Consider the following 22,651-nt stretch of genomic DNA (forward strand, 5'->3'; position numbering starts at 1 on the left):
CAGCAGGACAGGCAGCATCTCTGGAGAAGGAATAGGCGATGTTTTGGGCCAACCAGAAAATTCATCGATATAGAACAAATGAATGAAAGAAATGCAAAAAAAGTACTGATGATAAAGGATACACGCCATTCTTAGCTGCTTGTTAAAGGCCTGTCCCACTTGGGCGACGTTTTCGGTGACAGCCTGAAAAGAGGTTGTCACAGCGTGGTTGGGGCGAGACGCTGGGTGGCGCGTGGTGACGCGTGGTGTTTCCCTGGCGCCACTGGATTTTGGAATGTTCAAAATCTTCAGGCAACATCTGGGTGTCTTATCATATCCTGCGGGTGACGCTGGGTTAGGGCTAACCCTAACCCTGACCGTAACTGGGCGTCACCCGCAGGGCAGCATACGTCAGCGTGTATGTCGTACAACTTGGCGCTTTTTAGGGCGACAACGGGCGTCAGTCACTGATGCTCACAGTCGGCGAAAAAAATCGCAAAGTGGGACAGGCCCTTTAGGTGTTAACGAGTACAGACAATGAGACTCAACAAGACGACTTTGAAGCTGGTACGACTTGGTGGGGGAGGGGGGGGGGGGGGGGGGGGGGGGGAAGATAGAGAACGAGGGAATGAATGAATGACTGCCCTTAATTGTCATTGTAAGCACTGCATACGACAAAATTATTATTGCCACTCCATTGGTGCATAATATACAAACATAAAAACACAGGACACAATTTAAAAACAATGTTATAAAACGAAGTATCAAGATAAATAAATAATCAGTATTGCACATGGTAGTCAAGTCTAGTCAAGTTTATTCATCACATACAGATGTGCAGTGAAATGAAAAGTGGCAATACTCGCGGACTTTGTGCAAAAAGACAAAACAAACTACAAACAGAATGTAACAGAATCACATATTCTTTTCCATATTAAATATTGTGGGCGGAAGGAAAAAGGGAAAAAACAGCAATTGAAAAATAAAGCAGTAGTGTGGTACAGTAATGTTAGTCCCTGGTGAGATAGGAGTTTACAGTCCGAATAGCCTCTGGGAAGAAACTCCTTCTCAACCTCTCCATTCTCACAGCATGGCAACAGAGGTGTTTGCCTGACCATAGCAGCTGGAACAGTCTGTTGCAGGGGTGGAAGGGGTCTCCCATGATTTTATTGGCTCTGGAGCTGCACCTCCTGATGTATAGTTCCTGCAGGGGGGCGAGTGAAGTTCCCAAAGTGCGTTCGGCCGAACGCACTACTCTCTGCAGAGCCTTCTTGTCCTGGGCAGAGCAATTCCCAAACCAGATGGTAATGTTCCCGGACAAGATGCTTTCCACAGCCGCTGAGTAGAAGCACTGGAGGATCCTCGGAGACATTCTGAATTTCCTCAATTGCCTGAGGTGGTAAAGGCGCTGCCTTGCCTTACTCACGAGTGCCGCGGCGTGTGATGTCCATGTCATATCCTCAGAGATGTGGACTCCCAGGTATTTTAAGCAGCTCACCCTATCCACAGTATCTCCATTTATCCTCAATGGTGTGTACGTCCTTGGATGATGTGCCCTCCTAAAGTCCACGATCAGCTCCTTAGTGTTTTTTGATGTTCAAGAGGAGGCTGTTGGCCTGACATCAGAGTGCCAGATCAGCCACCTCCTCCCGGTAGGCCTTCTCATCGTTGTCTGAGATAAGGGCCACCACCACGGTAATAGTAAAGTGCGAGGTGGGTAGCAACATGGAAAAGTGCAGCATGAATAATACTCAGTGTTTTTTCATATTGAGTGTGAAGATTGCTTTGGGCAACAGTTCAAAAAGGTGGTGACTAGGGTGTGTGGAGTCTTTGATGATGTCAGTGGTTCTGCTGAGGTAGCGTAAAGGGCCTGTCCCACTTACGTGTCCTTGGCACACAAATTACACAACCTCGTGGTCGCATTGAGCCGAGACAGTCCCGCGAAGGTCGCACGTGATTTCATGCGTACGCACAGCCTTCTGGAGCGCATGGCGTCATTTGAAGATGGGCGCAAAATGCCGGAGTAACTCAGCGGGATCGGCAGCATCTCTGGAGAGAAGGAATGGATGACGTTTTGGGTCAAGACCCTTCTTTCAGACTGAAGAAGGGTCTTGACCAGAAACATCACCCATTCCTTCTCTCCACAGATGCTGCCGGTCCCGCTGAGTTACTCCAGCATTTTGTGTCCATCTTCAATTATCTTAGCCCCGCTCTGGTAGTAGAAGTGGGGGCGTATCCGGACCGCAACGGCTGTGAGCCCCAGGCCGAGTTCGCCGATCGTTCGCCTGCTTCTGCTGCTGTTAGAGGTGAGACGTTGCATCGCGCTAGGGTCTTGGGCCTGTCCCACTTTGGCCGTCAGTTCCACAACAGGCCGTTGGCGCGCAAAGATTTTGTTCGCTACAAAAATTTCAGAGCCCCGCGCGATGTCGCGCACAACTATATACCCCTCCGCGCTTCTCAGTGGGACCGGCCCCGCGCGGCCACACGATAATGAAAAAATGAAAAATGAAATGAAATGATTCAATTTATTGTCATTGTCAGTGTACAGTACAGAGACAACGAAATGCATTTTTAGCATCTCCCTTGAAAGGGAGACACAGGGCGTCGCGGTGTGCCCGCGCCTGCCGCGTGTGCCCGCGCCTGCCGCGTGTGCCCGCGCCTGCCGCGTGTGCCCGCGCCTGTACGCCTCAACGTGACCACGAGGTCGCGTAATTTACGTGCCAAGGACACGTAAGTGGGACAGGCCCTTAAGGTGGCTATGTTCTCCAGAGAGGGCAGTGGGCAGCCTGCGCAATGCAGGGGTTACTTTAAGTTAGACAAATCTATAATCATACCGCTGGGTTGTAAGCAGCCCAAGCGAAGTATGAGGTGGTGTTCCTCCACTTTACGTTTGGCCTTGCATGCTGCCTGACCCGCTGAGTTACTGCAGTGTCTTATGTCTGTGGTCGGTTACAAACCTGTATCTGCAGTCGCCCCCCCCACACACACACAGATGTTGTCTGTAAACGCCCCGCCCCCTTACGTCACCCGCGTCCGCGTCACTCGGAGGCAGCGGCGCCGCTCTTCAAGATGGCGGCCGCGCCGGGGCTGGTGTGCAGTTTGTTACGGCAGCTGCATCGGGTAACGTCCGCCGTCCTTGTACCCGCGTTCCTCGCCATGTGTTATTGTGGTGCTCTGAGTCGAGTCGGATCCACCAGGGACCCCAAATGCGGGGCGGGGAGATGGGTTGCTGGATCAGACAGCATCTGTGGGGATAATTGGACAGGGTGCGTTTGGCTCGGCACCGTTCTTCATAAGTCCCATCCCTCTACGGATGCTGCCTGACCCGCTGGGTTCCCTGTGATTTGTTCTTGAACCCCCGCATCCCGGCTGATCCGGATCCCTTCACCCACCCGCTTGAACGTGGCGCGGCCCCTCTACTTCAAACTGATCATGCCGTTAGTTTCATTCTTCAACAACTTTCTTCTGCTTCCGATCCTAATCGTTTTATTTTTTAAGTTTCCCTTCCCTCATTCCAGATCATCATGCAGCTTATTTCTTCTTCTAAATTGAAAATCGCTGCAATCTATTCCTATGTAAATTTAGTCAAACGTACCATTGGATTGTGCAATTAGGCTTTATACATGAAGAAAAGATATATGATTCCAACTTTTTCTGTTCTATACATTTTGTTACCACCCACTGTTTCATTATCATTTTATCTCGTTTGCTGAAATCATTGTAAAATAATAAAACTGAACCTTGGTTTTGATTCACGTTGCCACAGTAACTTTTCTCTTCAGTACTGCTACCATATTCTGATCTTGGCTCACCTCAAAGCCAGCCTCCCCCCCCCCACACTGGACTCCCATCAGTTTGCCTACCGGACCAACAGGTCGGCAGAGGACGCCATACTGCGGCCCTACACTCTGCCCTGACCCACCTGGACAACAACAACTCCTACATCAGGTTGTTGTTCATCGACTTCAGCTCCGCCTTTAACACTGTCATCCCCACCAGCTTGATCACCAAACTCAGCGGACTTGGCATCACCACCTCCCTCTGCAATTGGACACTGGATTTCCTCACCAACAGACCACAGTCTGTTAGGATCAACAACCTCACCTCTTCCACTCTAACATTGAACACCGGCGTGCCACAGGGCTGTGTGCTCAGCCCTCTCCTCCACTCCCTCTTCACCCATGACTACGTCCCTAAGTATGGCTCCAACGCCATCATAAAATTTGCCGATGACACCACGGTGGTAGGACTGATCAGCGACAACAACGAATCAGCCTATAGGGAGGAGGTCCAGAACCTGGCAGCCTGGTGTGCCAACAATAACCTCGTCCTCAACTCCAAGAAGACGAAGGAAATTGTTGACTTCAGGAAGACCAGAGGTGGCAGACATACCCCCATCCACATAAACAGGACTGAGGTGGAGCGTGTCTCCAACTACAAATTCCTCGGGGTACACATCTCAGAGGATCTGTCCTGGTCCCTCAATACAACCAAATTGATCAAAAAGACGCAGCAGCGCCTTTACTTTCTGAGGAGGCTCAAGAAAGCTCACCTGTCCCCCAGATCCTGTCCAACTTCTACCGCTGTACCATTCGAAAGCATCCTGACCACCTGCTTCACGGTATGGTACAGCAGCTGACAGGAAGGCAATGCAACGGGTGGTGAAAACCGCTCAGCACATCATCGGTGCCCCGCTCCCTGCCATGGATGCCCTCCACCGAAAATGGTGTCTGAGATGGGCCGGGAAAATCATCAAGGACCCCTCTCACCCTAACCATGGACTGTTTGCCCTCCTCCCATCAGGGAGGCGGTACAGGAGCCTCAGGTCTCGCACAAGCAGGCTGAGGAACAGCTTTTTCAACAACACCATTACACTGCTGAACCGTCCCTAGCTATCTTCAGACTCCCATTTGTATAGTTATTTGCCTATGTACCAGTTTTAATTCATCCACAATCCACACATTGTTCACCAGTATTTTTTATTTTTATTGTATGCTTATTTTGTATTTTTATTTTTACTTCTACTATCTTGCACTATGACCAGACGCTAAACTGCATTTCATTGTACCTATACTCGTATTTGTGCAATGACAATAAAGTTGAATTGAATTGAATATTCCAAAAGTCTCCAGCCCCAACATTAGTATTTGGACCATTAGCCACCACAACGTAGTCCTCTCAAACTCCCTTCAATCATTCCTCATTTTGACTCTTAAAATAAGAAATCTAAAGTTTCTCAGACTTGAAACAGTGACTTTTTTTTTCTTTCCACAGATACTGTTTGACTTGCTGAGATTTTTTCTAGAATTTATGTTGGTGATTTTCAACATTTGAGTTTTTTGGATTTACCTTTCAGCAAGTTTTCTTTAATTTTGTATACTTGATGGTCATTATTTTTCTTTCCTCTCATCTCCCTAGAAATTATTTTAAAGGTGTTCAAATTAATGTAACTGGGAGAAACTAATGTAACATATCTGTAAATGTGGTATTTTAAACAATTGTATATTGGAGAAAAAAATAATCTCTATATTGGCTCTGTTTTATTTGAAAAGTGAAAATATAAGCATAAGAATCCCCAAATTATTTTTATTTCAGGTTGATTGTGTGCCATTCTTGAATTGTGCTGCTAATAATACGATAGCAGTACGCTTTTGGTAAGTTTTGCACGTTTTGTTTCAAACATTGGGCAATGTTAGGAAAGTTATTTTTTGGATGAAATTCAAGTATTGTTCAGTCAGATATAAATTCTAGTAGGGGCGTGGGGATTGTTGTACAGAAAGATCTTGGGGTTCCATACAAGTGATAACACATACACAGGGTGAAGAAGGTGCTTGGCATGCTTGCCTTCATCAGGAGTTGGATGACCTGTTATAGCTGTACATGATGTTGGTGAGACCATATTTAGAGTACCCTGTACAATTCTGGTTGCCTGGCTGTAGGGAGATTGTCATTTAAATGGAAAGAGTGCAGAAAAGAATGATGAGAATATTACTATGTCTGCAGGTATAAGGAGAGGCTGAAAAGGCTTGTTTTTTCCCCATAGGTCACAAGAAGCCTTATTAGAGGTTTATACAATCATGATGGTGGTAGATAAGGTGAATAGCCATTGCACAGTAGGGAAGTCGATGCTAGAGGGCACAGGGTTTAAGAAGAGAGGCCAAAGACTGAAAGAGAACCTTGGGGGCAATTTTTTCCACACGGTTGATTTTGTCGAATGAGATGCCAAAGGAAGTGGCAGAGGTGAACATAATTACATTTGACATATACAGGTATAGGAAAGATTTGGATGAATTTATACCTTGCACTGGCAAGTGGGACCAGCTCAGTTAGGCAACTTGGTTGGCATGGACAAGTTTGGCTGAAGGACCCGTTTCCACACTGTCTAGCTCTATGAATGTAAGTGAATGATATAAAACTTTTGATGAGAAGAATAGAGTTCCCCAATATTATCCCCTTTCATTGGCAATAATCTCAATCTATACTAACACTGAAACATAGAAAATAGGTGCAGGAGTAGGACATTTGGCCCTTTGAGCCAGCATCGCTATTCAATATGATCATGGCTGATTATCCAAAATCAGTTACCTGTTCCAGCTTTTTCCCCATATCCCTTGATTCCTTTAGCCCAATAGAGCTAAATCTACCTCTCTTAAAAACTCTGGACTCTTGTCCATGCCATCCATAAAGGATAACTAAAACGTTGACAATAGGTTTACTGATTGAATATACAAACTTTGATCAACAGCCTTTTTCTCTTCAACTACCAGTAGTTAGAATCCCAAATTTGTTGCATGCCCCATTTCCAATTATTTCATATCAAAATTGCTATTATGTACTTACCATATTAATTCCAGAGCACACATTCACAGGAGAGTTATTCATTCTTCCTATTCATAAATGCTTCACAATTAGATTGATAAAAATAATGTGTATTAAACCTTAACAGCGAACAAAGTTAACCCTAATATTACCCAATATAATTTTCCAATTGATCTGACTGACACCCACAGATGAACAGACAGCATGGAGCCTGGGTAAATGTCCATTTGCTCCTTGGTAGATGCTATGTTAAGAATTACCAAGACATTGTAGGTAACACCCTTTTTTCCCCAATCCCTGTCTTCCCTGTACCCCTCCCCCACTAATTTCTCCCACCATCCTGCCCCGTATTCCCAACCTCCGCCTCCAGCCCTGTCTCCTTCCACCTACATCTCTTCCTCAGGCTTTACATGTCACTGCCCTTTCACTTCTCTTCTTATCTGACACACTTTTGTCTCCTTGTCTCTCCTTTGGTCTCCTTTTCATCTCCAGCCTTTCTCCACCCATCAGCCAAACAAAACCACACTCACCTGTATGCATCTATCACTTGATAGGCTTAGTCCTGCACCCACCTCTTTTCCAACTTTCTCCTCTATTACAAACATCGCCTACCATGTTCATCAGAGATTCCGCTGAGATCCAGCACTTTGTATTTTATGCAAGATTCCAGTATCTGCAAATCCTTGTGTCTCTCTTAATCAGTAACATGATCCATTTTGCCTAAATTCAATAATTTTTTTCTATTTTCTGATGGTATTTAATGCCACTCAGCCCATCAAGCCCATGCTGGCATTAATCCAAATTTCCCACTTCCCTAATTCCTTATTAATTTATTCTCTCTTGCAATGACATAAATGTTGCTCTGATTGGTCATTTATCTTGGATATTGGTCCTCTGATTTTTTTTCCAACTACATGGTACATTTGCTGTATAATAATGTGATTCAAAAATTATTCAAACCATTAAATGAGATGAGGTTAATGAAATAGAGTTTAGCTCTAGCAGAGTTGTGATGCTATTTTTCCCCAAGGAACCTACTATTACTATACAATGTTTTGGTTACTGTAGGAAAAGGCCATTGCCAACCCTGTCATCGGGAATCAAGTTGGGGTTTTCGCATTACTCCACAGCTCCCTTGGTAAGCATTCCGGCACTTTTTACTAATCATTTGAATGCCCTTTTTGATCGATTTAAGATTAATGCTAATTAAGTGAGTTTGGTATTCCAACTGTGCATGCACAGGTCATGGGTCGCTCGGGATAAACACTCTCGGCGGCCTTGCCGCTGCATGGGTGCAGATCTGCGTCTCGTCCCAAACCAGCCGCCGTTGGGCCGTCTGTCCCCGTCTGCTCCAGAGTGTCCCGTCTGGGCCGGCGGGAGCCTGACGAGAGCATGGAGGGGGCATCGGCTTCAGCTCGGCTCTGCTTGGCCTGCCGGACAGACCGGCAAGGTGCCGGCCCGTCGCAGCAGCGGCCCAGGACTGCAGGCAGCGTGGAAAAGAAGCACCAACTCCAGCTCAACCCCTCCCATCCCGCCAGCAGGACAGGCAGAGTCGAGCTGGGGCCGGCGCCTCCCCACAGCGCTGGCTGTGGGCATGGGCCGACACACCCGTCTGCAGGCCTTGGCCGACTCTCCCGTCCGCGGACCTCTGGATAGAAGACCCTCCTTCAGACTTCCTACACATTAGACTTTTGTGGCATGATTGGGATGGATGGGAGCGGGGGTTTCCTCGGGCGCAAGGAACAAATGACTTAAAGTTTGTGTTGAGTGAACTTAACGTCCTCGTCGTACACCAGCGTTTTGTGAGAGTGGTTGGATCCGATCATCAGCTCAGCCAACGTTGGTCACATTATCCGGACAGGTGGCGGGGGATCAGGAGCTGATGTGACGCATTGGCGATGCACTGGAATCCTGGTTGGCCGAGCAGCGGGATCGAGGAGGTAGCGCCCGACCCGGGGAGTAGAGGTGTCGGTTCTTCCAGCAGCGTGTGGAGAGGTACCAGCTACCGCGGGCCTTTCAACTGTTGGGCGCTGACTCCTCGATCCTGCATTCTAGTACCCAAGAAAAGTGACCTCGGAGGAAGTGGTTGACATTTACAATGGACACCAAATTTTTGGCATGAAACTCATAGAGTAAACAGTAAATACAATGATAAAACAGCAGAATGCAGGCGTGCAATCTGAAGTAATGCAAAATCAAGGCAAAGTGCAATAACAGAATAACTTATTGAGGTAGTTAAGAGTAAGAATACATAGCATCAACTCTGGGAAGGGGAGTAAAAGATGGAATTGATTCTGGAGCCTGAGACCTGCAGGAAAGAAGCTATTCTTGATTCTGGTTTCCATGCTTTCAAGCTCCAGTATCTTCTCCCAGAAGGAAGTACAGGTGCACAACCTTTTATCCGAAGATCCAAATAACGAAAAGCTCCGAATAGGACCATTTTTTCGGTCCTTGAAGAAAGGTCCTTGAAGACGTTCACCGAGGGCGGCCCGCAGAGGTGACAGTGGAACCTCCGGTCGGTCCTCGAAGAAAGGGGAACTAAATCCCCATTCATAAAAGAGGTGAGGGTATATTGCGCGGGAGGGTTAATAATTGACAATCTGCTGCTGCCTGCCCGCTGAGTTAAAAAGTTCCCGCGGTAGACTGACGATACACAGTGTATCGTGAGTCTTGCGTGGGAACGTTTTAACTCAGCTGGCAGGCAGCAGCAGATTGTCGCTCCCTTCAGTTTCATCCCACCTACACCCCTCTGCTTCCCAGCCATGTGTGTGACCCCTTCCTTCCCCTCTCCAGCTTCCCGCTCATTGCACCGGCGCGGGGGCTTTGCACTGTCTTCACGTCGGCAATGCCAGCACTGGAGACGTCCGGACCAACGGGACACCGACCCCCAGGCCCACTGCAAGCACGGAGATCCCAGAGACCCACAGCCAGCAGCATCCCAGCCCCGTTCCAACTCGAGGAACACGCTTCCCGTAGGGACAGAAGCTGATGGTGTGCAAGGTACATCTTGTTCTTGGGGTTGCAGATGAGGGGGCGCAGCTCGGGCTGTGACGTCTCCGGCCACCCCCCTGTACAGGAGCTGAGACTGGGAACTGTACCGCCCTTGCAGGTGAGCAGGAGAGTGGGGTTGTTTGCAGTTGCAGAGGGAGGGGGCAAGGGCGGTACAGTTCACAGCCTCAGCGCCTGTCCAGGGGGGTGGCCGGAGACGTCAGGACCAACGGGACACCGACTGCAAGCACGGAGATCCCGGAGACTCACAGCCAGCAGCAACTCTAGCCCAGCCCCGTTCCAACTCCAGAGGAACCCGGGTTGCGGATGAGGGGGCGCAGCTCGGGCTGTGGGCGAACTGCCACTTGTCGCTGTAGCGGCCCATCGGGGAGTGGGTTCCTGTTGGTCCTGACGTCTCCGGCCACCCCCCTGGCCAGGAGCTGAGACTGGGAACTGTACCGCCCTTGCCCCCTCCCTCTGGGGCAGAAGCTGATGGTGTGCAAGGTACGTCTTGTTCTTGGGGTGGCGCAGCTCGGGCTGTGGGCGAACTGCCACTTGTCGCCGTAGCGGCCCATTGGGGAGCGGATTCCTCTGGAGTTGGAGGGACAGGGAGACACAGCGGCTTTTGAGAATGGTGGGCAATCACTTCCAAAGTTCTGCCCACACAGTCAGTACACCTCTCCTATACTTGTCTCCCGCACTAAGATTATCTCGCAGAGAATGATCCCAGCCTAACCCTCCCTATTCTCTCCTATTCTGCAAACTACATTGAAGACTCAAACTCGCGATCGAGTAACTGCCGGGATCGAGGCGCAAATTCGCGACCTTGCGGATATGAGCCGAGCACTCTACCACTGAGCCAGCCGTTAAAATCTACGCTAAAAATCTTCCAATCCGAAAGCCGAAAAATTACGAATTACGAAAAGTGTCTGGTCCCAAGGCTTTCGGATAAAAGGTTGTGCACCTGTAGTGAGAAAAAGGGGAATGGCCAGGGTGGCAGGCATCCTTGGTGATACTTGCAGCCTTCCTGATGCAATGCACCATGAAGAGATACTGGGTGTAAGGAAGTGACAAACCTGTGATGGTCTGCTTTGTGTTCACCATTCTGTGTGATCAATCTCTTTAAAATTGTGCATTGATAGTAGAAGTAAACTAAGTGAAAATCTTCAACATCTTATTGGAAGTCTTTTAAACAAAATGAATGTGCAATCAGATCAGTAGTAGATGAGAAATTAATATATTTAATTTCAAAATGTTATTATTTAATGCTTCAATATTTGAATTTAACTTTAATTTAAACAACTTTGTAACTTGACTTGTTTAATCATTTTTCCATGTCCCTAATTTTCCCTAGTATTGGGATGCAAATCCATTGAGCGGTTTGTTAACCTCAGACAATTTACTCATTTGGCATTAGAGTGTCGCCTTGTTTTTTTATCTCAAGCGCTGCAAGATGGCGATCAGAATCACGTTACTCTGAATTTATTTTCTTTCCATCATCTTCAATACTGAGTTACACCTCCTAAACTAGTTTGCTTTAACTGTTCAGGGAATCACAGATGAATTGTTGTTTATGCTAAATGGTCATTGCACTTGCCTAAGAGTAAGCAAGTATAAACTTGGCAAAATAACTCGACAGCAAATATTCGACAGAGGCTTTTTGGATTGTTTTGTAAGAAATGAGAAATGTCCCAAAATATGTTCTCCCTGCTAAATCTTGTACAAACAATAATATGCCAGATGCTGGAATATTTGGCTGCTTTGGAACTTGACATACTTTTTAATATAATTTCTGTGATAATTTTTTTAATAATTTTTCTGGTTTTATGTCATCTTAGATAACCGAAACAGATGACCCCGATACACTTTACAAGAAAGTCTGTGTGTTGGTAAAAGGCCATGATAAAATGGTACTGGATAGCTATGAATATTTTGCCACACTTGCTGCAAAAGAGCTGAACATCACTGTTGATAAAGTGTAAGTTGCTTGTAAGGCATGGATGGGTACGTTCTCCTCAGAATAGCATTGTTGCAATGCTTTAGATTTATACCAAATTAATTATTTTCAAAATTGAATTTGGCTTCCTTCCATTCAAATGCACTTCAATAATGCTAGCAATAATCTATGGAAACTTGGGTGGCATTCAGCTGGTACATTGTATTCATAAAGTCAGTGAAACTAAATATAATGTCCTTTCGTGTAACAAAAAACTCACATTAACTTTTTTTTAAAGGAATGAGCCCACAAGGAAAATCGATAGATTGACACTTCTCAAATCTATCCACATTTTTAAGAAACATCGAGTTCAATATGAAATGAGAACACACTACAGATGCATAGAGGCAAGTGAAAAGCTATTGGGACGTAACATGTCTTACTATATTTTACTATAAATATTTAGCTGAAAGATAAAAATATTCAAACAAAATTATTTTTGTTATTGCATATTTCTTTGGACAATATTTGTTCATTCTCAGGGTTATTTGTTTTGTTTTACTGTATTAATAATTTGATGGTCAGCAATGGGTTCATTGCTATCGGTTCATTATTGTCAGGTGTATCAAGGTACAATGCAAAACATTGTTTTACAAGCTATCCAGGCAGATCACGACATACATGAGTGTAATCAGGCCGTACACAGGTACAACAAGTAGTACAAGAAGAGAAAGGAAACATGCAGAACATAGTGTGGGAAATGAGTGGAGGAGAAAAAAGGAACCACGGGGGTTTACATCCATGTTCCAAAGTTGTGGGTCAGTATAAGTGGCTTCTATAGTTGGTAGAATATGGAGGGTGAGGATGGAGACAATAAAATGAATTAGTACAATAGGGGTATAAATAGTATAAATTTGTAATCTGGGGACAAACTGCAGATCAAATTTGGAAGCAAAGAGAATAACAGACTGCAAAAGAGCATACGCCAGCAGATGAAATATGCAAATTGAGAAGTGGTTCATTTTGGCAGAAAATGAGCACCAATGTGAACAGGTAGGGGGGACCTAGGTTTATCCATAAATATAGTAAAGTAGGCATATTGAGTGACTCGTTAGTAAAGCATATGATATACATTCTGGCTTATTTTTAATTCTTACTCTCTGCCAGCTCAAACATTTGACTGGAAGCACTGCTGATGTATATTTGGAATATATCCAGCGCAATCTTCCAGAAGGTGTCGCAATGGAGGTATCCAAGGTCAGTCTTATATTGATATTAGGATTTATACTTTTTTTTTCTCGTTTGTCATGTAAGTTTATAAATTAAAACTTTTTTTGCTTTTTCAGACAATGTTAAAAAAACTACCAGACCATCTTAGGGAGCCTATCTGGAACTCAGATTCTCCTCAAGATGAAGAAAAGCCAGTTTGATTAAGCAAAAGTGGACAATATGTAATGACTCTACTTATTTTGAATTGAAATAATCTGAAGGTCCTGACTTGAAATGTTAACTGCCGATGTTCTCCAGAGATGCTGTCTGACCTGCTGACTTATTCCAACACTTTGTGTATTTTTATGTTAACTAGCATCTGCAGTTCCTTATGTCATCAAATAAAGTTAATTTGTCAAAATGATATAGCTTTGAGTTGGATTACTGAGGCTGCATGTAAACTAATAAAGGTAAAACTCTCAGGTTTCACTACTCTTGCCAAAACCAACATAGACTTCAAAATGAAACAACATGTGGAGCTAAACAGAAGAGACTTGCATTTAAGGTACTTCACATGGCAAGCCATTCAACATTTATTTACACCGAGTAAAGTAAATTTACCAGTTCTACTCAAGGAAACATGGCAGAAATGTGAACATTTTTTGTCACCATTTTGTTTGTGGAAACTGGTGAGAGGATAAATATCCCAGTAATAAGTGGTAATTTGGTAAATCACTCCCCACTGATCTTTTTCAAGACAGTACAGCACTCCTTCACTTCTGCAGTGAAATTTGTGGTCAAGTCTTTGGACTCTGACTTAAACCCATAATTACAAGTCTACTGCTCAACCACAACTGGCAAAAAAACACATATTCATACTGTTTTCCAAATAACCTGAATTAGAAAGCCAGAAAACAAATATTGCGGCTGTCTGAAATTGGAGTTACATTGACAATTGCCAAGAACAAGATCAGTTGTCAGAATGGAAGAAATCAACCTTGTCTACTACTTTAAAATGCACAGAGATAGTTTCTGTCAAGAATGTTATCTCTGTTGGAGAAGCAAAAATTATTTTGTCACAAAGAAAATTCTCATTTCCAACACAATATAAATCATAACTCATACCATATTAATTGTAATGTGCAATATTAACCTTGTGTTGATTGCTGGTTGAATACAGGCTTTTCCAGCATAATTACAAAGCTCCTCCCCTCTGGACTCCGTCCAAGGACCCCAACAGTCTTTGCAGGTAAGTCAGAGGTTCATTTGCACCTCCTCCAACCTCATCTACTGTATCCGCTGTTCCAGGCGTGGACTCCTGTATGTCGGCAAGGCGCAGGATCAGCGATTGTTTCGCTGAACACTTCCGCTCAGTCCGCCTAAACTTACCCGATCTCCCAGTTGCTCAACACTCCTATTGCCAATCTGACCTTTCTGTCCTGAGCCGCCTCCATTGTCATAGTGAGGCTCAGTGCAAATTGGAGGAACAGCACCTCATATTTCACTTGGGCAGCTTATACCCCAGCGGTATGAACATTGACTTCTCTAACTAACGCTTGCTTTCCCTCTCTCTCCATCTCTTCCCAGTTCTCTGTCCAGTCTTACTGTCTCTGACTACATTTTATCTCTGTACCGCCCACTCCCCTGACAGGTCTGAAGAAGGGTCTCGACCTGAAACGTCACCCATTCCTCTCCAGAGATGCTGCCTGGCCCGCTGAGTTACTCCAGCATTTTGTGTCTACCTTTGATTTAAACCAGCATCTACAGTTCTTTCCTACACATAATTACAAAGGTATTGTGTGAAAACCCAACCCATAACAGATTTCTAGGCGGGTGGGAATGAAGAATTTTACTTCGGAGTCACGTGAGGGACTCCATGAAAGAAACCCGCTACGACGCATGCGTGTCATATCGCATACACGCATTGAACGAGTCAGAAGTGGGAGACGACGTCTCCCTAGAGAGAAAGGCAAAGAAGCAGGTAAGAGACTGCAAAAAATTTTCCACTTACCTTGCAGGTAGGAAATACAAGAAGCTGCAGGAGCTGGAGGGAGACTGCAGAAATATTGCAGCCAGACCAGCAGCAGCAGCCGTTAGCGCGAACCCTCCGGAGAGGATTCCCAAACGGCTATTTTTAGCACAGAACAGCTGTGCCCGACGTCGCTCCCCGCACCGGCAAGAGACTGCTGCCGGGCGGGAAACAAAGCTACACGGCCCGGGGAGTTTCTAGACCAAGTCGGGTCTATTTTTAGATGCAGTCGTTCGGCGCTCCGCAGCTGATTAAAGCAGCTGCACCACCCGGAGAGAGAGAGAGCCGACATGGGGACAGCAGCCCATGGACCTGCGCTACGGGGTCCGTGGGGCTGCGGGAGGAAGGACGTTCACTCCGAAAACGGCAGGCTGAAAACCAGTACAGGTAAGAACAAATTTCCCTTACCTTTTTTGGTGCTTTTTCCAGAGTGCTTGCTGTATTCTGAAGAGACTGGTGTGTTGCTGAACAGCAGGGAGCCAGCTAAGGACGTCAGGGCACAGCCACAGGTCGTTACTGGTGGGATGCTGAACAGCAGGGAGCCAGCGACTGATGTCAGTATAGAGCTGAAGGGCTGTTGTTTAATGACCAGCAGCAGCCAGCAATAAATGTCGGCACCAGCATCTCCCAGATGGGAGCGAGTGCCAAACTTCACCCTAAATGGGTAGAGGTGCCCGTGTACCAGTACCATGGGGTACGGTCCAGTGCCCGTAGGCATGGGGGACGGGCAGTGGGATACCGCGTGCGACTAGTGCCCGAGAGCACCAAGGTCGGCAGGAGCGGTCCCATATATTAAGCACCCGCGACGACTAGTGCCCGAGAGCATGTAAGTCGGCTGGAGCGGTTTGCTGGAGTAAAATTCTCCATATTGGCAGGCTCCGGGATTGGAGGTAGCCACAGTGGGCAAATAATAATATAAGTCCCACAGCAGTTTCCCATATGGGCTGCATGAAATGTCGGACGCCTCTGAGGAGGGTATGGAAGGTCTGACGGGGTAAAGCCTGAGCAGGTGATGGAGCCATTGTCCCCTATTGAAGGGGGGGAAAACAACCTGCCGAACATGATGAGCAGTACTGCCAGCAGAACTCACGGAGAATGATTGCGAGAGGATGGCTGTGAGTATTGAAGGACTGTGAGTCCACCCATCAACTTCAAGCTAATATTTTTGCTGAAGTGTTGGCAAGGCTTCTATACCCCGGAATATTGTGGTGCTCTTAATGTAGCCATTGTTACAGGTGCATTTGCAGACATGTTGGGAAGGCCGTTAGGAGTTGGGAAAATCCGTAATACTCTGAAAGGTCTCATGGCGGGCATAACAGCTTTGGCCCGCATGTTAAATAAGGTGTACAAAATTAGTGACCACAAGGATGCCATTAGCACTATTTTTTTGCAATGTGCAGTTTGAAGGGCCATTAAGCCAGCTCTAGACCCTAGTTCGCTATACTATGTAAGCAAAGGGCTATAGACCCCGTTATTTGGGGGGGGGAGACCTGTCTAAACAGGTAAAGAATTGGCGAGGAGGCTTGACTTTGGGGCTGATTAAAGCATCCAAAGGTTATCTGGGGAAGACATTAACCTCATGTGCATCCTAAGAGAGGTAGTGTTTTTGTAATTATACTACAAAGAATTGGGCAGAGGTACCCAGCAGCAGCGTCCTGTTTAGGGTTTGGGCCGGGACGACCACTGTGGAAGATGCAAAAGTAACATTAACCTTTAGGCTCTCCACAACCGCATATGAAACCAAGAAAAATAACTTGGTTACCACCAATACCATGGAGGTAGGTGAATTTGGGGCTCCAGCATTAATAGGGAGCACGGAAGTTGGAGGGACATTGCAACTTCATGTTGAAGCGTGGTGTAATATATCTATGGACAGATATATCCTTAGCAGTTTTAAGGGATATCTGATAGAGTTTCTACACAAACAAAACCCTCCAGTACAACATATACCGGACAGATATACATGCTGGTATGGAATAAACCAAACCTGAACAACAGGATTTGTCTCAAATATCTTTATTAGAAAATTTTAAACCAGCGTTGGGACTGCTGCAACACCAAAATCATAGAGTAATGGTATAGTTGGATGATATCCTTATTGTGGGAATAACTTATGAATCGGCATGTTCGGCATGTTAGTGGTTGCCACTAAACAATTGTTTGAACAGGGGGGATTCATTATCCATCCACTTAAGTCAAAATTGACACCACCAAACACATTTAATATGTTAATGACTTTACTAATATGGAAAGCCATCGGCAGTTTAATGGGCGCATATATTATAGAGGTCATTTATTTTGGCCAATGGAAAAATGATAGAATATTATATAAAAGAAAATTACAATGTTAAAAGGAACACAATGTTAAGTATTGCTCCAAACCCAATAGTTATTCACAACCCGTCTGTGCTATTACAAACAGATGCCAGTGCAATTGGTTACGGTACAACTGATACCATCTCGAGCTATGGGGGAGATGGAATATATAAGAAGCTAACCTACATAACACTAAGGGTTAGAAATGTTAAGTGCATTTCATGGGCTAAAATCTTATTGCTCAGGAATGAAACTGCAGCATGTTAGATGGTAGATAGATAATACCTCGGTGATGGCATATATAAGTCATATGGGTGGAAAGATATCACCAGCTTGTGATGAATTGGCAAATTAAATTTGGCAATGGTGTGTCCAAAGGAATATTTGGTTATGGGCTACGTATCTACCAGGGATACTAATTCAGTGGCAGACACCAGGTCACGAAAATTTATTGAAAGTACTGAATGGATGTTGGATAGAACGGTATTTGCTAAAATCAGTAAAGTATGTAAGGCCGGATATTAGGATCGCATCCAGGGTTAAATCACCAGTTACCGAGGTATGTATCATTGGTACCAGATCCTGAGGCAGAAGCTACAGATGCTGTTTCACTGCACTAGGGGAGGGTTTTCATTTATGTATTACCTCCTTTTCTACTTTATAAATTTGGGGTACTAAGGGACATTCAACAGGAATCGGCATCGGGGATGTCTTAGTACCTGATTGGCTTACCCAACTATGGTTTTCCGGGGTACAGGACATGGTGCTGGAACCATGTATAACGGTAGACATAGTCCTAAGTTGCTGGTGCATCCAGTAACTGAGGATAGCTATCTATGTCATAGAAAATATTGATTTAGTAGGTTGTAGACTCTAAAACACCGCTACGGGACATGGGGCTATCAAAAGAACTGTGGACATGATCACAGCAGCACGAAGAAGGTCTACACAATAACAGTATTTAGGTCATATTAAAATGGACTAATTACTGCCATAATAACTTTCTGGACCACAGAAATAAGGATGTTCCGGTGGTGCTACAGTTGCTCACCAGCCTGCAATATGGATGACTGAGTTACAGCACTGTGAATAGTGCCAAAAGTGCATTGTCAAGTTATTGGTGGCAAGGAACAGTAAGACAGTCTGTGGGATCACATCCTCTGGCAGTTAATAATTTTAGAGGATATGTTAACACCAAGCCACCAAAAAAAAAAAAAAAAAAAAAAAAAAAAAAAAAAATAAGATACAACCATATCTGGAATGTAAGTGTGGCTTTGATCTTGCTAAGGAATGGGTTGCCGGCTACAGCATTAAATCTGGATAACTAACTAGAAATGGTAATGCTGATAGCGCTAGTCACAGCGCATAAGCTCCAGTTATTGCTAAAAGTAAGACTGGATGGCTTCACTATTGCGGCACGAAGTTTGGGGTTTTGTGATCCAGGACCGTATTATTAAACAAAATAGGCCAGGATCAGCGGGGCAGGTCATAGAATTGATGGCCTACTCGGAGGACAATGCCTCTGTATAGTAAAGTACGGTTTTGTTATACAGTAAAGGGAAAAAGGCTATCAGAGGCAAGGAATTGGTGTTTAATCAGCTATAAGATACTGTACCATAGATTGTAACTCAGACCATTTCGCGGTGGCTGAAATATGGGATATGATAGGCGGGAGTGGACAATAACATATTTAATTCTCACCCCACCAGGGCTGCAGCTACATCTGCAGCAAAACGCCTTGATGTATCCATGGACCAAATCCTCAGGATTGCAGGATGGTTGTTGGAGAATACGTTTCAGAAATGTTAACAAACCAGTTAGCAGTATGGGAACGTTTTTTCGGGGAACAATTTTAAGTTCTGTATGATAATTGATCCCTGAAGAATACAGGGTTATGATTTGAATTAATTCGATATTATTTATCATTTCCATTAAAGAATTGGTATGAATGCTTTGAATATAATTAACAAATTTCTCTCTAACTACCAAGGCAGTTGTGAAGCATGGACTCGTTTTCCACGGCATGAGGTCACAGAGCTTTGAAATCTTTCATGGAGTCCCTCACGTGACTCCGAAGTAAAATAGTAAGATTAAACGAGAACTTACCAGTTTGAAGTTTGATCTGTATTTTATGAGGAGGAACGTTGAGGGAATACATGCCCTCCGCTCCCACCCTCATAGGGTCAAATCTTAAGCTGGTATCTCTTTGATAATCTTGCTATTTTAGGTCAATATAGGGTATCTGTGACCTCACACCGCTGCTTTGAAGGATGACACGCATGCGTCGTAGCGGGTTTCTTTCATGTATTCCCTCAACGTTCCTCCTCATAAAATACAGATCAAACTTCAAACTGGTAAGTTCTCGTTTAATCTTACTATTTAAGCACCTAGGCAACTATTGTACACTAAACTGGATTAGCATGGAAACATATTAGAAGAGAGAACAAGGAATGGGAATATAATCAATGGCATTGATTAGTAGATACAGTTATAGTTCAAAAACAAATAGAAAATGTTATTTATTCATTTAAATAACAATAATTCTACAAGATTAAAAATAAATTGATTTGAATCTTGCAGAGGTCAAACCGATAACTGCATGTACTACGGTAATTTAGATGTCCAGACATCCTTAAGGCAATGATATTTGTGTAGAGCTATGGTTTAAAAGCTGAATAAAAAGCAAATGCTGGAATCACTGAGCAGATCGGGCAGCATTCTGTGAAGAGAGAAAGAGAATTAGTGTTTCAGGTCAAGGATCCTTCGTTGTAACAAATGGGAGTCAGTTGTCAATTTTGAAGAAGATTCATTAACCCTGTTTCTGTTTCCATAGAGACTGCCTAATCCATTGAACATTTTCAGCAATTTGCTTTTATTTCAGATTTTCTGTTATGAGTTGAGATTGCTCTAGGAAACAGCCCACAAATGCACTCAAATTAATACCATATATATATATATATTTTTTTTTTAAAATAATTTTTTTTTGTCATTTATCCTGCAAATTAATTTATACATGTGATTTCTTAGGATAGCTTCTAAAGTACTGACTCCTGCCATCAGCATGCGCCTGCATGCGGCAAGCACGACTTAACGTGGTCGCTTGAGCCATACGGCCTCACGGGGCCGGTCCCACTTCGATCGCCGGAGCCGTATGGAGTTGTGCGGAACTGATCCCAACATCACACGGGGCTCTGAAAAACTGACCATGTTTAAAAATTCCGCGCAGCTACAGCCCGCAGCCGCCTTGATGCCGTACGTCATGAGCGAACTTCGCTTGCATTTCATGTCACTCACTCGACCTCCGCGCGGCCCCCGCTTCTGGTTTGGTCGCTCTTGCCGCATGCTGGTGGGACCGACCCATTAGGTCGCGCTTGCCGCATGCAGGTCGCATGCCCGTAGGACAGGCCCTTTATGTGCCTCCATCACAGTGACGAATGTGAGGTCACTGAAACATCAAGATGGGTGTGCTGCTGCACTGATGAGGGCTCGAGAGGGAGTGCCGTGAGTGCCAGTAATCTTGGTGTTTTGCGGGGACATGGCTCCATGAGGACATCCCTCAGTCTTGTGCGAGTGTGAATGGCTTTCTGACTGGGCGGACAAGGAATGCAGAGAGAGTGACAGCGGTCAGTGCAACTCTGGTCACATCACGGTGAAGGAACATGTGTGTGGCCTGGACATTGAACTGATGGCAGTGAGTCTCCGCTTATACTGTGTGCCCTGGGGATTCTCACACGCCGTTGTGGTGGCTGTTTAAGTCTATATTTAATTTTTATGTGGTTATGTATCTTGTTGCTTTTTTTCGATGACTGTTGGCAAATCAAATTCCTTGTATGTTTACATTCTTGGCTAATAAATTAATTACAATTACAATAAGTCTGGCTAGTGATAGTGTATACAGGTTAGGAGAATGTGTCTTGTACACAGAAAATATTCACAAGGAGTCCTGGATTCGCTTTCAGAGCAAGCTCTGTTTATTACAAATTGGCCAACTTGGAAAATACATGTCCTAGGGTAGATGCTCTCCTGTCCTAGGACAAATGCGCTCAGGTACAAAACATATATCATTTAATATTACCCTTTATCTACACTTAGCCTCTTCTGGAGTCTGAGTAGTGTGATTGCTCAGCAGCATCTAGGCATGGGCTCAAAGACACTTTATTTCCCCCTGGTCAGAAACTGGCATGATCCAGTTTCAACCAGGTTTCAGTGTCCCCTCACACAAGTTTAAGGATTATTTAATATCTTGGTCTTATCTGCCTTAGTCCAATTGAACCCATTGTCCCTTTACATGACTGAAGAAGCATCCCAATACCAAATGTCCTTTTGTCCATTCCCTTCATAGATGTTGGCTGGTCTGCTGAGTTCCTCAGACACTTTGTTTTTTGCTCAAGATTCCACATGTGTAGTTTCTTGTGCCTTCATTATCCTCCATGTCCTTCTCCTTGGTGAATATGGATGCAAAGCAGTTGTGTAGCACCCATCTTACATCCTCTGACTCCAAGCATAATTTCCCTTGAGTGGTCCTATCCTTTCCTGAATTACTTTCTTATTTTTGCACATATAAAATGCCTTGGGATTCTCTTTAACTTGCAAAATATATTTTCATGGCCTTCTTTGCCGTACTATTTATTTTTTAATTTTTTTTTTGCTTGAGTGCTTTCTTGTTATTCTTTAAAGGCCCTTTCTGATTTCACCTTTACATATGCTTCTTTCTCTTTTTGACTAAATTTAGCCTTTCATGTGATCCATGGCACTCCTAACAGGGACTGCTGGTCTTGAACTCTGATTAGTTGGTCTTTAAACAACTCACATGTCGCTTGTGGATTTACCCAATAACTACTCCTCCTGATTTACTCTCCCCAACTGTAGCTTAATATTTTTGTATTAGTAATGTTTTACTAATCACTTCCTTACAGGAACTTCATAACTGTGTTTTTATAATGCTAGTTTACTTTAAATATGTATTTTCTCTTGCTTTCTATCTCATTTTTGTTGATTTTTTTTTTTAAACCTCCCCAAACTTTTGCTTGCTCCCTTCAGTTATGGTCTTAGTTAAGCAAGTAGATAACTGCCTCGCGGAGCTGGTTCACAAGATTAATTCGTGAAATAAAAGACTTGACTAATTAGGAAAGATGAAACTTAAATCCTCTGCGGTTTTGAAGGATACGATGATGATTTATTAAAAGAGCCAACATTTTGAAAGGACTCAAGGGTAGATGCTGTGATAGTTGGTGGAGAAATCTCAGATTAAAGAATTGCCTAAGAAAGACCAAAATGAGAATATTTCTTTCTCTGTGAATTATGAATGTGTGGAATTCTATATCTAAAGGAGCTTTGATCACATTTAATATATTCAGAGAGATGGATTTCTGGAT

General features: G+C 44.4%; 1 protein-coding gene across 2 annotated transcripts; it reads left to right on the forward strand.

Annotated features, from left to right (window-relative positions):
• Window positions 1–2,999: 2,999 nt before the first annotated feature.
• On the forward strand, window positions 3,000–13,355 carry mrps10 (mitochondrial ribosomal protein S10). Of its 2 annotated transcripts, none has more exons than XM_055639695.1 (7): window positions 3,000–3,099; window positions 5,575–5,633; window positions 7,867–7,936; window positions 11,625–11,764; window positions 12,021–12,129; window positions 12,890–12,970; window positions 13,069–13,355. In XM_055639695.1, the coding sequence occupies exons 1-7, from the start codon at window positions 3,049–3,051 to the stop codon at window positions 13,150–13,152; spliced, it is 594 nt and encodes a 197-aa protein (XP_055495670.1). In that variant the 5' UTR covers window positions 3,000–3,048; the 3' UTR covers window positions 13,153–13,355. The 2 variants fall into 2 exon arrangements, with proteins under 2 accessions (XP_055495670.1, XP_055495668.1); XM_055639693.1 differs by having other exon boundaries at window positions 3,001–3,099; window positions 12,890–12,979.
• The last annotated feature ends 9,296 nt before the right edge of the window (window positions 13,356–22,651 follow it).

This window comes from Leucoraja erinacea, chromosome 8 (genome assembly GCF_028641065.1).
Source record: "Leucoraja erinacea ecotype New England chromosome 8, Leri_hhj_1, whole genome shotgun sequence".
In the NCBI taxonomy this organism is placed as follows: domain Eukaryota; kingdom Metazoa; phylum Chordata; class Chondrichthyes; order Rajiformes; family Rajidae; genus Leucoraja; species Leucoraja erinaceus.